General features: G+C 36.5%; 1 protein-coding gene across 5 annotated transcripts in view; it reads right to left on the bottom strand.

Annotated features, from left to right (window-relative positions):
* Nucleotides 1-2,262: 2,262 nt before the first annotated feature.
* Nucleotides 2,263-16,923, bottom strand: part of COBLL1 (cordon-bleu WH2 repeat protein like 1) — a 181,945-nt gene continuing 167,284 nt past the window's right edge. For all 5 annotated transcript variants that reach the window (XM_006160254.3, XM_006160257.3, XM_006160256.3 and 2 more), the window contains 3 exons: nt 16,032-16,923; nt 13,608-13,784; nt 2,263-3,525 (listed from right to left, as the gene is read on the bottom strand). In XM_006160254.3, coding sequence (XP_006160316.1) covers nt 3,439-3,525; nt 13,608-13,784; nt 16,032-16,923 — 1,156 coding nt within the window. In that variant the 3' untranslated portion in view covers nt 2,263-3,438. The remainder of the gene's footprint in view (nt 3,526-13,607; nt 13,785-16,031) is intronic.

Below are 16,923 nucleotides of genomic sequence, written 5' to 3'. Positions count from 1 at the left end.
GACTTATCTGGTATGGGACCTTTTTAAAATAGCAATATCAAGAACTATTTTCTTTCAAATGTGGATCAGAGAGTAACAATCTTGTATACTCTCAAAAGCATCAAATATTTATGAGTCATTTTTACATTAAAAATATGATCTCAGAAACCACTCTGACCATGGAAATTCTCATTGTGACATCCAACTGGAAATTCTTTTTCCAAGTCATTTAACAAAATCAGAAGATAGCAGCAGCTGGACAGTGGCTCAGCAGTAAACAACGTGGACCTGTGAGTCTGACCCACATGGAGAGATTGTGGGTTCATGTTGGGAGACCTCCCCGAGTATTCCAGGCATGTCTACGCCCTGCTCTCTAGCTGGCAAAGCTAGGTGGACCACAATAGCAGGAGCCTGTTGGGGGGTGCTGTCTCTGTCCCTCTTGCTCATGAAAAGAATAAACTTTTAATTAAAAAAAAACATAGGTAATAAAAATAGTGAGCTGGATTCTTAGCTCTTTTGTACTTATTTTCTCTACCAGTAGTAGGTAGAAATTGATCTGGCACCCTTTTGGTTCTCTGAGTAGTGCTATGGGAGTTGGCAAGAATACGTACCTTAAAAAATGGTGGCATAAAGGGAACCAAGAATAAAGTGGTTGATTTATTTCTAAAAAAAGATTGCCATGATGTTTAAGCACTTGCTATTCTCAATATAAAAAATATTGGGGGCACACTAGTCACCAGGACACAAGGAACCAAAATTCCATCTAATGACCTTAAGAGTCATGTGTTCAAAATGAGCTTTGGTGATCTGCAGAATGATGAAATCACATTTAGGAAATTCAAACTAATTACTGAGGATGTTCAGGGCAAAAACTGCCTAACTTTCTTGGCATGGATCTTACTTATGACAAAATGTATTCCATGATCAAAAAATGGCAGACCGTGATTAAAGCTCATATTGGTGTCAAGACTACTGATGGTTATTTGCTTTGTCTCTTTTGTTTTGGGTTACTAAAAAAATACAACAATTAGATATGGAAGACTGCTTTTGCCCAGCATCAGCAGGTCTGTGAAATCCAGAAGAAGATGATGGAAGTCATGAGCCAAGAATGCACCAAAGTTGGATGATGATGGATATGAACCACCAGTCCAAGAATCTGTTTAAAGTTCAGACTTTTAATAGTGACAAATAGAATATCCTATGTGTGACAAAAACAAAAAAGAAGAAGGAGAAGGAGAAGGAGAGGAAATTGATCTGGTATTAGACAAAAAATTGTATCAATTGGGACTCTTCCAGTTTTGAGCATAAGCAATTTTAGGTCTAAGGACAAGACTGGTCTCATTTCATCAATTTAAATCAGGCATCTGTGTGGGTGTTGTTGCCTGTGCCTGTTGACCGAAGCAGATCTAGTAGAAGCGACATGAGAGGAAGGGTCATCCCTCAGAAGAATAGAAGTAGTTTAAGTAAGTAATACCTGCTCATTTGTATAGTATTAAAAATAGGTAACTTTAGAAAATGAACTCTGGGCCCAGCTCAACAGTGTAATGGCAACAAGCTGAGAGGAGAGGGAGAGGGAGAGAAAGAGAGAGAGAGAAAATAGAAGAGGAGAGGAGAGGAGAGAAAACAGAAGAGGAGAAGGAAGGAAGGAAAGAAAGAAAAACAATGTGCGCCACTTTTAAAATTCATGTAATCCTTACAACCACCCCCAAGTAGGTCTATTATCAGTGTTCTACAGGACAAAATGGAGCATGGAGAAGAAATTCACCCAGCGCCCCATGACTCCTAAGTAGCGGACCTACGAACCCAAGTGCCTTGACTCCAATCAACATTGTGTGTATTCCACAGCAAGAAACAAGCAATAGAACATTTAGTTGACACGTGACAGATCTGTACTGCAAAAGGCAAAGCTCTTCCAAAACACCGTTGGAGTAAAAGTTACTAAATAGTATTAGAGTGTGACTCTTTTCATGTAAAGAAAGCAAAATAAAATGAAATAAAAAAGCAAGAACCTAACAGCCCCAAACAAACCTGTAGATACATGATGGATATGAATACATTTATATAGGAATCCATATCAAAATGATAACAATGGAGAAGGAAGTGGGATGCTAAGAACAAGAGAGGGTATTTCAATCCGTATAATTTCTGTGAAATCAGTTAGGGAGCCCTGACAAATGGTAGATCTTACTGCTACTTGTTTGTTCACTGGCTGATAGAAACGTGTTCTTTGGGCAAGATGACACAAATAGGCTGGTTAATAAACCACACTGTTACAAAAGCACCGCAAATACATAACTTAGCTTTATTAAACAGGAAAAAAAAAATTAACGCATTTTCCAAAGAGGCAGGTATCACAGTAGTTTTAGTGAAAACCAACTTAACATCAGCTTGTTGGAACAAAGCGTTTAGAATAAGGGAGCAATACAGTATTTAAAGCAGAGAAAGAACACCAACAAGCTCTAGATCCCAAAATAGATATAAGCCAGCAAAGTAGGCACTGCTTTGCTTAGAAGTTTTAGCTTGAATGTAAATATATATTATTATTTAGAATATTAGCATCTGAACTGCATAATGACTATGTTATCATTTAACTTTAATTAAAACCAGGATTTCTGGACTTTTCAAATAGTCTTTAATGTCTTCCAATATGGACATAAACTAACACCTATTCCTCTCTACATATCAGATGTGAGATTACTCACAAATATCAACATTTTCACAGGAAGATTTTTAAGGCTTCTGGCACATAAAACCCATATCTGTGTAATGATAATGACATAATAATATACAAAAAATATTTCAATTCCCCTTGTGCAATTTAAAACCTAAAGATTAAAAAAACCATGTGTTCCATGTTAATAAAATATTAACATACTAGGAGAGTTCCATAAATTTGACAGTGATTTGTAATTACATAAAGAATGCAAAAATAAATCTTACTGATTCATCATCAAAAATAATTGTTGAACTGAATATACTTGACATCACTAGCTTTCTAGCTTATTCTCTCAGCACGAAATAGACTTTTAACTTATAAATGTTTCCAATTAAACTGTAATATTGAGGCAACAAATAGATCTATGTTTACCTAGCTGTTCATGACACAAAATAAGTCTATAAATTTTTATACTTTTGTCTAAGTCACCATTGTAGAGAATGTATCCAGAAATAGGTGAAGTTAATAAAGGATTATTTTCCATTTGAAAAAAAAAAAGAAGTAATTTTTACCTTTTTTTAAAAATTCTGAGGCAGCATATTCAGCTTTTAAGGCAGAAAAAGACACCCCCCCAAAATTATATTAAATTATACATTCTGATATTTATTTTGGCATTAAATGCCGTAACACAACTTCTTATACTTTAATAGACAATATATTAGTGTACATCTGAATATACATTCTCCGTTAGTATGCAGTGGGTCTGTGAAGTGGAAGTGGTGACGTGCAGTATGGCAGGACATTTAATGGCCATCCTGGACATCAGAGGACACGGGCTGGCTGAGTCTTGACCTTCCGTTCACAGATATTGTATTTGAAGGAACAGTGACCTAAGAGAAAGAAATACACTTTGCACCCATCAATTTACAATAGGACAGCTGTCTAATCAATTTTCAGCAATAATGGCATTTTAGCTTCTTGACTGTAAATACTAACATTTTGTATTTATCTAGTCAATAAATTACAAATTATCAAGAATAAATGTTCACTCTGGCACGACATTAAAAATGAGAAGGTTGTTATTCCCACAACAAACAAGTTAAATGATCCATTAACACATCTTAGTCTTTACAAAATTACCAAATCAACAGGAAGGACAGGAGCACAGACAGACTGCAGGCCAAGCTGTTCAAGAGCCGTTTTAGCCAGATTCACTCTGGTTCCCCACAAGTGTCTTTGGGGAAGGTAGAAAAACAAAGTGGATTTCACAAAGCAATGCATTTTGTAATCTTTGTATTGATGGTAGGTGTTAACTTAAGATGCTCTCCCAGTGGCTCCTCATTTAAAACAAAAACAAACAAGCGAACAAACAAAAATGCCTTCGGTTTTTAAAATACTTGCACATGGAAGGCTAAAAGAAAGTCAAATCAAATCTGTGACTGTTATGCCAAAACAATTCCAGACCAAAAAAGAGAATTGCTTGTTTTTCAGTAACTAAAAGTTTCAAAAATTTATGACAACGTCTTCCGTCTGCTGTAAGTGAATAAAAACACCAAAACATAAATGTGCTAAATAGCACAAAATCCCAGCTTTAAAAGAATGTAAAGAAAAATCATCTGCATCCTAAATACTAAATACTTACAATATTTTGAAATATTAAAATATAATAAAGATATCTTAAGAACAGTTTATCTTTATATCATAATTTGACCAAGTTAGATCCCTACGCTATCATCTTCTTACGCAAGGAGAGCTGAGGTATAAAAAGCCACAGATCCTGCTTTTCAACAAAGTGAGTTATTGAATATTAAAAGTGAAGTTGGAAAAATTTCATTTGGATTTTTTTATGTCCTTCATTTGTTGCCTTTTACTAAGTGAAGATCAGTCCTATAATCTAAGATATGCACTCTAAGAACCCACAAACTGATAATGGATAGAGAAGATGTAGTATATGTAGGTAATGGAACATTATTCAGCCATAAAAAGAGGAATGAAATCCATGGAGAAAATAATGCTAAATGAAATAAGCTAGGCTCTGAAAGACAAACAGTCTAGGTTCACACTCATTACCAGAAGCTAAAAGATCCAGCTGCATAGAAGTGGACAGGGAAATGATGGGTACTGGAGGTGGGGAAGGGGAGGGTGGTGGAGGAAACTGGGGAACTTGTTAAACAGATGCAAGACTATAAATAGGTAAGTGGAATGACTCAAAGAGTAGCAGTACAGCACAGTAAAGTAACTATAGTTGATGATAATCTACTAAATACTTCAAAATAGCTGGAAGAAAAGACTTTATATGTTCCCAACACAAAGTCATGCCATATAGTTGAGATGATGGACTTCTTTATTGTTCATTACACATTATATACACATATTTAAAAACCCCACTGTACCACATAAATACATAAGTAATAAAACTTATTTAAAAAATGGTTTTCCTACACACACACACACACACACAAACACTGGAAAATAATACTTAGGATTCCAAATGTCCACAAGTACAAAATACCCATTGTAGCTCCGTATATCTTATCCAGTTAAATGTCCACCAACAAGGAACGAATAAGCTATGTGACATTCATATAGTCAAATACAATGTAGTATTAGAATAGGATAGCAGAGACACAGATGTAATAAGATAGAAAACATACAAGAGGTATATGCTTATGAGTGATTTGCAGTTTGTAGTTTATACCCTACAACAGCAGCCTTGAAGGTTACACAGAGCTCTATGAAGAGTGGTTTGTTTTAGAGAAAAGTGGAATTTGCTTTGATATTTAGAAATATGTTTACTAAACATTTAAACATGACAAAATATTGAAACCAGTAGATGGCATAATGGCTATGTTGCTGAACTCTCATGTAGTTAATTACGGTTCGAGTCCTGGACCCAGTGGCTTAAATTCGCACCAGGCACATGTGCAGATCTTGAGAAGAGAATGGAGGAGAGGAGATTGTGGCATGGCCACCCCCCCTGGGAGGGGTGATTTCTCACTTTCTGTCTCTCTGTTTCTCTCTTTCTGGCAAGCACAAACGCTCTATAACAGAAACCTCTCCAAAAGCAAAAACAAAAACAAAAGATAAAATATTAGAATACTACTCTATAATTCTGAGGAAAGAAAACTTGTCTACTTTAATGTCACTTTATAACAATGTTTATTTTAGTATCTGCCACAGTGTAGTGCTCAATGAATATTTCTTGAATGGCTTGAGGTGACCTTTTTTCCTTTTAAATAATTATTTTATTTATTTATCTATTTTTTAATTTGACCAGAATGGGACAGAGACAGACAGAGGGAAGGAGAGAAACAGAGTTACCAGGTTTGGGACTCAAACCACGGTTGGCCACATGGGAGTCCAGTGCCCTTAACCACCACGCCATCTGCTTGTCCTGAGGTGACATTTTACAAACATTTATTAAGTAAAATATTGCTTCACTTTAAAAAACAATTAATGTATTACACTTGTAATAAAGTTACTTGTTTTTTTGGAGAGGTTTTTGCTATAAGGCGAGTGCACTAGCCAAAAAAGACAGAAATAGACAGAGAGACCAAAAGTGAGAAAACACAGTCCCCCCCCCCCCAAGGAGGACCCACCACAATTCCTTCTCCATTCTCCTCTCCGGATCTTGGGCATGCATGTATGCACATGCACCCGGCATGCGTTTAAGCCACTGAGTCCGAGACTCAAACCACAGTTGACTACATGGGAGTCCAGCAATATAGCCATTATGCCATCTGCTGGTTCCAGTAGTAAAGATACTTTTAAAAACATCTAGGGGACCAGCAGATGGCATAGTAGTTACATCACTGGACTCCCACATAGCTGACCACAGTTCAAGGCCCTGGAACTGGTGGCTTGAAAATTATGCTGGGCACATGTGCATGCATGCCCAAGGTCCTAGGAGGAGAATGTGGGGAAGGGATTATAGCATGGTCATATCCCTTGGTGGTGGTGGTGGTGGGGGGGTGTGATTTCTTTCTTTCCCTCTCACTGTCTTGCTCTCTTTTGGCCAAGTGCATGTGCCCTTTGGCAAAAACCTCTTAAAAAAAAACTCTAAGAATGTATATATGTGAATATCTCTTAAATTACAATCTAACCTTCAAGTTAAAGGAATTTTCAAGAATAGTCACATAACTTTCTTTTTTTCCATAAGGAACTCTAAAAGCATGACATTTTCTATCAACTTTAAAAACATAGGAGGGACCAGCAGTTAGTGTAATGGCTATGTCGCTGGACTCCCACGTAGTTGACCGCGGTTCGAGTGCCGGACCCGGTGGCTTAAACTCACGCCAGGTGCATGTGCGTGCATGCCCAAGATCCCGAGAGGAGAATGGAGGAGAAGGGATTGTGGCATGGCCATCCCCTCTGGGGGGTGATTTCTCGCTTTCTGTCTCTATGTCTCTCTCTGTCTGTCTGGCGAGCGCACGTGCCCTATAGCAAAAACCTCTCCAAAAAACAAAACAAACAAACAAAAAAAAAACATAGGAAAGGAGCTTACAACCTGAAACCTTGTGGTTGTTCAAATTCAAACCAAGGGAATATGAATAAAAAGCAGTCGTCCAATGAAATAAACAGAAAAATCCACAAGATTCTGGGTGATTCACTGAGTTTTTTCCTTGCTCTAGCCTTCTACCTAGACAAAGATAAATGTTACATTCTGAGGAAATACTTAACATCAAGTGTCAGTTATCATTCACCAGTTTATTCTCAGTCTACCTTACAAACCTATATTCTCTTTGTAATAGTGTAATGCCTGATTTCTCGTAACTTAGATACCATCAAGTACTGAAAGCAGCCAAAGAAGCTCTGTGTCAGCAGGGACCAAAAATAATGGACTTAATTTGCTGGTTTTTCTGTAAATGATTTGCTAATTTACACATGTAAACATTAGTATTACATAACTTGTAAAATATTGAATTGTATTTAGTAATGCTTTGTAATAAAGACAAGACTAATTTGGGGGCTGGTAGGTGGTGTGGTGGTTAAGGGCGGTAGATTCCCACATGGCTGAGCATGGTTTGAGTCCTGGACCTGGTGGCTTGCTTTCTTACTTTCTCTCTCTCTCTCTCTTTTTCTCTCTTCCTCTCTGGCCAAATTAAAATAATTAAAGTTAAATACAATAATTCTTTAAAAAAAAAAAGACTTATTTTTGTGACTACGTGGGATTTGAGTGGGTCTGAGATATAAAAAAGCCTTCAAAAATGTGAAGAAATGTGCATGTTCATGATTACCTTTACTCTAGGGCAATCAGCTAGATAATTGTTCCGATAGGAACCAACCATTATAATGAAGGTCCATTGCTCACAGTATGAACCAGAGCCATAAGACAGGTTGGTACCTGGAGTTAAACTGAACATTTTGGTGCCAGGATACAGGTAAATACATAGCCAACTTTTGAATGAGCAATCTAAATCTGGCAAAATCACTGGAGATTTTATTTGGCAATTATTATTCTATAAAATTATTGTTCTATAAAATAGTTAAGTAGAATTGTTGTTCTATAAAAGAAATTATAGAATTTATAAGAAACTAGAAGAACTTTTCAGTATTGGACAGAAACATGGGACTTAAGCAAAGATCACAAAGCCCGAAGAGCCTAATTAATAACTTTTGCAAAGTTAACAGAATATATGAACAGAAAAAGGCACTAAGCATAAACAAACAGCCCTATGAAAGCAAACAACATGGGTACAGTCCACCACCCAGGCCAAGAAAAAAAGACTTCCTGGTCCCAAGCTGATCTAGTCTTTATTTAAAATTCTGATATTTTATCATAGATTTTTGCATAAATTTGGATATTTTAAGTATATTGCATTAAAATAACATTTCTCTTGATTACTTAGTGTTTTGGTTCTCCCTTAAATTATGTGTGTGTCCTACTCTAATAAGCACTCAATGACCTCTTTTCTTCTCTTTTAGAAGTATCTACTATCATGATTTTTATAAATATTTCCTTGCTTTTATAGTAACTGCTGGGGTCCACCCTGTGGCATGGTAGTTAAGGCAGCCAGATGTCCAGTAGTTCAAATTCTAGACTGGGCAACTTGAAAACCATGCCAGGTACATGTGTGCATTCGAAAAGGAGCGAGAGACAGAGAAGAGGGGATAGAGGTGCGCGGCTTACAACCTGAAACCTTGTGGTTGTTCAAATTCAAACCAAGGGAATATGAATAAAAAGCAGTCGTCCAATGAAATAAACAGAAAAATCCACAAGATTCTGGGTGATTCACTGAGTTTTTTCCTTGCTCTAGCCTTCTACCTAGACAAAGATAAATGTTACATTCTGAGGAAATACTTAACATCAAGTGTCAGTTATCATTCACCAGTTTATTCTCAGTCTACCTTACAAACCTATATTCTCTTTGTAATAGTGTAATGCCTGATTTCTCGTAACTTAGATACCATCAAGTACTGAAAGCAGCCAAAGAAGCTCTGTGTCAGCAGGGACCAAAAATAATGGACTTAATTTGCTGGTTTTTCTGTAAATGATTTGCTAATTTACACATGTAAACATTAGTATTACATAACTTGTAAAATATTGAATTGTATTTAGTAATGCTTTGTAATAAAGACAAGACTAATTTGGGGGCTGGTAGGTGGTGTGGTGGTTAAGGGCGGTAGATTCCCACATGGCTGAGCATGGTTTGAGTCCTGGACCTGGTGGCTTGCTTTCTTACTTTCTCTCTCTCTCTCTCTTTTTCTCTCTTCCTCTCTGGCCAAATTAAAATAATTAAAGTTAAATACAATAATTCTTTAAAAAAAAAAAGACTTATTTTTGTGACTACGTGGGATTTGAGTGGGTCTGAGATATAAAAAAGCCTTCAAAAATGTGAAGAAATGTGCATGTTCATGATTACCTTTACTCTAGGGCAATCAGCTAGATAATTGTTCCGATAGGAACCAACCATTATAATGAAGGTCCATTGCTCACAGTATGAACCAGAGCCATAAGACAGGTTGGTACCTGGAGTTAAACTGAACATTTTGGTGCCAGGATACAGGTAAATACATAGCCAACTTTTGAATGAGCAATCTAAATCTGGCAAAATCACTGGAGATTTTATTTGGCAATTATTATTCTATAAAATTATTGTTCTATAAAATAGTTAAGTAGAATTGTTGTTCTATAAAAGAAATTATAGAATTTATAAGAAACTAGAAGAACTTTTCAGTATTGGACAGAAACATGGGACTTAAGCAAAGATCACAAAGCCCGAAGAGCCTAATTAATAACTTTTGCAAAGTTAACAGAATATATGAACAGAAAAAGGCACTAAGCATAAACAAACAGCCCTATGAAAGCAAACAACATGGGTACAGTCCACCACCCAGGCCAAGAAAAAAAGACTTCCTGGTCCCAAGCTGATCTAGTCTTTATTTAAAATTCTGATATTTTATCATAGATTTTTGCATAAATTTGGATATTTTAAGTATATTGCATTAAAATAACATTTCTCTTGATTACTTAGTGTTTTGGTTCTCCCTTAAATTATGTGTGTGTCCTACTCTAATAAGCACTCAATGACCTCTTTTCTTCTCTTTTAGAAGTATCTACTATCATGATTTTTATAAATATTTCCTTGCTTTTATAGTAACTGCTGGGGTCCACCCTGTGGCATGGTAGTTAAGGCAGCCAGATGTCCAGTAGTTCAAATTCTAGACTGGGCAACTTGAAAACCATGCCAGGTACATGTGTGCATTCGAAAAGGAGCGAGAGACAGAGAAGAGGGGATAGAGGTGCGGGCACTCCTCACGTGGGGCACTTCCTTGCTTGCTTTCTCTCTCTCTCTCTCTCTCTCTCTTTGGCAGATGCTCATGCTTTCTGGTAAATTTAAATAAAATAACACTTATGTTTGCATCATTGTATAATATAAATAAGTTCTAGACACTGTCAAACTTTACACATATGTAGTTTTGTGTATTTCTATTTACATTGCTGAGTTTCATTGTATTTTGTCTATTTTATTGCTGTATGATAGCTTATTCTTTGAATATACTGCTTTTTATTCTTCTACTTTGGATATTCAGATTATGTTTATTTAAAGTTATCACAAATGATACCCCATGAACATTTTTACATATGAGACTGGGTACATGAAAACATGTTTTTTTACGGTCTGTAACTAGAAGTGAAAATATTGGTCATAAGGTATGAATATTGTGAACTTCAGTGGATAGATCCTATGACCATTTATTACTGAAATAAAACAGATTATATAGAGAATTTTCATTAAAAATATTTGGAACTGGTATAATATAGCCTCAGAGCTATCAACTGCCACCTACTGAAAGAGAAACAATTTTAGACTCAATAGAACCTAAAGTAATTGAGTTTTAAGCAAGATATAATTATAGGATTATCATTTAGGGCCTACTTTCTGTGTTGACTCTCAGCTTATTTTGGGAAAAAAATGAGAGTTTGCTATGTGAAAGGACTGCCGAATCAGGTTTATTACACACTAGGTATATAGCCGCTGGTCTGCACAGTGCTGTTGGTCTAAAAGGTACTTCCAACTGAATGCATAGTTTTCTGCAATTAGTTCATTGAAACTAGTATCTTCATTGGCTTAGCACAAAGACATGGCAATCAGTTTCTGTATAGTTTACTTGGTTTTCCTATGTACATGATCTATCAGTTTCTCAGGCCCAAGCTATAAATGCATAAAAGGCACAGGCTTCATTTTGTTCATTTTTATATCCCCAGTATCTAGAATAATTTTTGAAAATATTGTCAAATTGGACCAGCAAATAGTGTGGAGTTTAAGACACTGGATCTCACATGGCTGACTATAGTTTGGGTCCTGAACCTGGTAGCTGGAAAATCCCCACAGGGAGCATGTATGTGTGCATGTCCAGACTTCCGAGAAGAGTATGAACAAGAAAGTATTGTGGTGTGGCCATTGCCCCTGTAGAGGGCGATTTCTCACTTTCTCTCTCTGGTGAGTGTATGTGTCCCATCTCAAAAACTAAAAAAGAAAAAAAGTTGTTAAATTTATTGAACTGAGAAACTAGTAGTGGCTGGTTTGAAACTTTTAAAACTCATCCTTGATTTACAACATCAAAAATTTTTAAAAAATTTGTGAGGATTTACAATTTATTAACCTGGGTAACCCTGCCTAAAAATTTGAATTTATCATGCCCTCTGAAATATTCAATACTATGCTAAATTTTTTTGCTGCCTGACACCTACATGCAGACTCAACAAATAATCAACAAAAATCAAACTTAATCCATAAAATTTTCCCTGTTTCCTCTACTCCTAATAGCATCCAGTATTTTGCCCCATCTCCATGTTTGCCCATACCGGAATGCCAAATCCTCTGGGAGAAGAATGCCTGTTACTCATGGCTCAAACAAACACACTGAGGAAAAGGGGTGGAGCAGTCAGGTCTGCACAATGTTGATGTAGCTGAGAGATCTGATGCCTTTCCCCTCTTTTTCTCTTTGCAGTATTCCTGTTCTTTTGCAGATTTAATTTCTGTTGAGCTCAGTGTTTGGCTCAAGTCTTCTTAATCATTTCTAAATGGCTTCTAAACTGATTAGAGAAGAGAGACCAACAGATGGTGTAATGGTTATGTTGCTGGACTCCCACATAGTCGACCGCGGTTCAAGTCCCAGACCCAGTGGCTTATCACTCATTCCGGACATGTGCGCATAATAGGAGGATGGAGGAGAAGGGATTGTAGTGTTGCCATTCCCCTTGGGCGGCGGGTGGGGGGAGGGGGGTGATTTGTCTCTTTCTGCCTCTCTGTCTCTCCAGTGAGCATACATGCACGATAGCAAAAATCTCTCTTAAAAAAAAAAAAAAGACTAAAGAAGGAATTGACAAGATAGAGTACTGAAGGAGTCAATAAAATATGAGCTTTTTCTTATCTTGAATATTGAGGGGGTACCACCCAGGATTAAGGGAAGAATAAGAAAGAGACAGGCCAACCAATGGCATGGTGGACCCCGCATGGCTGACTGCATAGCTTGAGTCCTGGACCTAACAGCTTGGAAAACACATTAGGTGTGTGTGTGTGTGTGTGTGTGTGTGTGTGTGTGTGTGTGTGCATGCTCAAAATCCCAAGAAGAGGAGGGAGGAGAAGGGGCTGCGGTATGTCGATCACCTTGGGGGAGTGATTTCTCACTTTCCCTCTCTGTCTCTCTCTGGTCAGTGCACATGCCCAAGAGCAAAAACAAACAAAAACAAAATCAAACAAACAAAAACTTTAAAAGGAAAGAGTTTTAGGGAGAGGACACCTCTAGGAAATCTACCTCATGATGCCTTGCTCAGAGCTTCACTCTGTGCTTTCATTCTCTTTCAGGGGATGAAGCGGACAGAAGGAGAAAACCCAGGTGAAAAGAATTCTCTGCAACACTTGCTTGGAGTTTGCCCCTAGAAGAAACATACCTTCTCTCCAGACCCTCTCCTATACCATAGTAAGGAGGCTCTAGACAACTTTGGCAAGGTGTTGGGAAGACTCAAATTTCTGCGTTAATTCTTATCTAAATTCTCTAGATTTTCTCTGTGTTTTTGGTTTAACCATTAAAACTTTTTCCTAAATCCCACTTGTGGTAGTAACTGATGACTGAGGGGGCTGTGACTGAAAACTTCCAGGTTCCTAGCATTAGCTCACCTTTCTGGGATAGGGAGATATTTTCAAAAGAATATTTCCTGCTGTGCTAACATAATTTCTTAAAATAAGAGCCTAGGGCATTTGCTATTTATAGTTATGCAACAATGAAAGAAATTCATGTTCTTCATCTGGCCCGTGTTGTGGAAAATAGACCTGACATATTTTTTAGTATGTGTAAAACTCTGGACTCTTTCAGCTTATACTTCAAAAGTGACCCCTAACATTAAAAAAGTAACTTCTGGAGCCCTATGCAGATTTAAATGCTAGAAAGAAAAACTGCTCTTAAGTATTAGTTGAACAATGTTGAAGATAAACCCACTGCCATCCATATAATAAAGAAAACTTACCCTTTTCAATTTGGCAGCAGCCTCTCCAGAACGGATTGCAGTCAGCAAAGTCTGTCGGAGCTGCTCTGGGTCAGAGCTTTGGAATGTTAAAGAACTTTGTCTCTTAAGGGTAAGTGATGGGCAGTCGGTTGGAGGTGGTATCTGGGGATTCTGTTTATTATGTGCAGAGTTATTTCCCTATAAAAATGAATATGAAATATTTATATGACTACCAAGAGAAGAATGGGCTATTTTTTCACAAATTTCACCAGCAGTAGTTTATTAAACATCGCATTTGCTATGTTGGTGTTTTAGACACAGCTCTATTTTCTCACCCACAAATGTTTCCATAGTCAAATTGGAAGATAAGGACTTCATCATTCCCCCTCAGGAAGCTAAGGAATAAATGTGGTACCTCTCTTTGTTTCATGAACACAGCAGTGACATTACTATGCTTGAGCCAAATAAAGCTGATTTTGCCAATACACGGAGTAGGCCAGAAGAGTCAAATTAATAATTGAAAAGAATGCCACAAACTGAAAAATAACCCATTTTCATAGTTCCAATGTATTCGGTTGTAAAATTACTATTTTTTGAATGTGAAGACTGTTAAATATTAGCAACTTCAATTTGGTTGAATACAGTATTTCTTCTAATAAATAAATACGAGTAATTATGCTATTAATAGCTTATTTTGTGTTTCTGTTTCACAAAGACTAAGTGCTGACTATGTTTTCTTTACCTTTCCCCTGAGATTAAAAATAAAGAAATTCCAAACTAAAGAATCAAAAATTAAATAATACTTTTTAGGAGAGAAATAAATGATTTATCTGGCAAATGTTATCAAGAATTCTGGAAAATGTCTTTTTCAAACTGCCAAAGAAATATCTTTACAAAAAAAATGAGCTAAACAGGGCTCAGGCAATGATTCAAAAGCTGTACGATCTAAATCTTCCATTGTTTAGAAGTGGTATTCTATTCCAAGAAAAAAAAATAGGCTTTGTTCCCAATAATTAATCTCTCTATCATACATCTCTCCCTAATACTATATCAAAATAATAAACATACATGTAAAATGTGTGAGTGAATAGTCTTCAAACTATCTGTTTTAAATTAAGGAAAAATTTTACTTGGCAATATGGTTAATGGTTTTCTTACTCTAGGAATGTTTGAAAAAGTAGCATAAAATACTTCTGGAACTGTCACACAAATATGAAAGTATTCTTTATACATTATCAGAGTAAAAGTATACAAAGTATTTCTTTAAAATTTCATGTGAAGTATCACCATTTATAATGCGAACCTCGCCCTGTCTATATATCTAAACCCAGAAAAACATACACTTTATTGACCAAACACTATGTCAACAACAACCCCCCCTTTAAAATAAAAAAAAATTTTTATAAGAAATATCAAAGTTGTATAAACCAATAATCTTCTATATATGTTAAGTCTTAATTTAGTCTCACAGTATAAATGCTGTCACATTTCAAGAACTGTAGCTATTATATATGATATAGATATTTGTAAAAATATCTTTATATTTGGTCTTTCGTTATCCTTTTGTCAAAAGAACAATATTCCTTTTTTATAAATTATTAAGTTTAGATAATGATTAGTTGATGTTTTGGTCAGTATAACTAGAAAATCTGATATAGCATTAACAAAATGGAAAATTAAGAGCATTATATTTTTAAAATTCTACTTTCAATGTAAAATATTTATATGTAAAACTGTTTAATAAGCTAAGGTTGAATATGCATGATGGAAAATGTATGAGTGAGAGATACTTGGTTATTTTTATGTAGTTTTTGACATTGCTTATGCTTCCACACAATTAAAACTGTTCGTTTTGATTATATATTACTACAAAATTATTACATTATATATTACTATGAAATTGGAGAAGGAAATAAACCAGGCCATCCAGAAAAGTTAAAAAACAAATTAAGAGAAGTTAAATGAAATATAACTGTAAACTAAACTATACAAATACATGAACATAGAAACTTTAAAACATTTGCTAATTATACAATTATATAATGGAACCATATAGTAATATTGAAAGTATTTAAATAATTCTCAGAGTAATCAGATTCTATATATTACCACTCTCTTTTCTTTAAAACAGCTTGATATCAGATTATTGTGAATTCAAAATTAGGTAACAGGCAAACCTACCATCATGCTTGTTAACCTTCATCTGAAGAACCTCGATAGAGACCAATTAATTTTTTTAGACGCTGTCTCACTATGTTGTAATACTCTTGCCTCAGCTTCCTGCGTAGCTTGGATTACAAGCTTGTGCCACCATGCTCAGTATTTAAGATAGAGCAAAACTGAACCTGGGCTTCCCATGTGGGCTTAGTTTGCCAAAATGTAGCATTAAGCAATGTGTGCTATCGTTCAGCTCCAAATACTTATTTTTAAAAAGGTAACGTTTACCTGATCAGTCACACCAAGCTGTGGGATGTCCACTGATGTATTTACAGAATGAGTGTTCCCTTTTTCTGTGTCACTCAGAGGCTGGACAGGTGCACCATCCCTGGATGTCTCAGTACGTGTTTTACTGAAAGACTGTGACCTTTTCACTACAGCAAGGGCAAATGGCGAAGGAGCAGAACTGGAGAAAGGTCGTGGGGCACCGAAAGTTTTCAAAGTCTTCAGGTTTAGTGCTGCTACCTGACTAGTAGGAAGAGGCACAGGTTTTGGAGCTGTGGGAGGAGGAGAGGTTTCCACAGGCTTCTGACTGATGATGTCATCACCGGTACTTTTAATGGGATGTGGGAGAGGAAGGTGAGTTGTTTTACTTAAGGGAGAAAGAGGCTGCTCTGGCGGGAGTTGCAGATCCCTTTCTACCTCTGCATGTGTCGGTTCCTTTGGAATAAGATTAGGGGCAGTGTGGACACTCTTGGCAGCGGCAGATGTCACATAGTGACCTGATGCTCTCTTCTGCATTTGTAAGAAAAAAGAACTTGGTTTGGCCTGGGGATTTGAACCCCGAGATTTAAATTTTGACTCCAAAATATTGTTTATGTCTTCCAAATTTGGTGCAAAAGGAACTGTACCAGTGTCTCTAGCCATTCTAGGAACAGTTCTCAGAGGATTAGCCACAGCACTATCAGGCGAACCTGCAGAACTGGGAACCTGATGTCCTGTCCTCAAGTTTGGTTTTGGTTTAAGGTCTGGCGGCGGCTCCTTTGGGCCTTCGGAAATAATGAGGTCTTCTGTCTGAATTGCAGTTTCTTTCATATTCTCATGAGTATGCTTTTTCTCTAAGGTGTGTGTCTCTTGACTGTCTTTATATCCTATGGTTTCTGTCTCCAAGTCTTTCCCT

The sequence above is a fragment of the Tupaia chinensis genome, unplaced genomic scaffold (assembly GCF_000334495.1).
Source record: "Tupaia chinensis unplaced genomic scaffold, TupChi_1.0 Scaffold000674_1, whole genome shotgun sequence".
NCBI classification, from domain to species: domain Eukaryota; kingdom Metazoa; phylum Chordata; class Mammalia; order Scandentia; family Tupaiidae; genus Tupaia; species Tupaia belangeri.
This window is presented reverse-complemented; position numbering and strand designations above follow the sequence as displayed.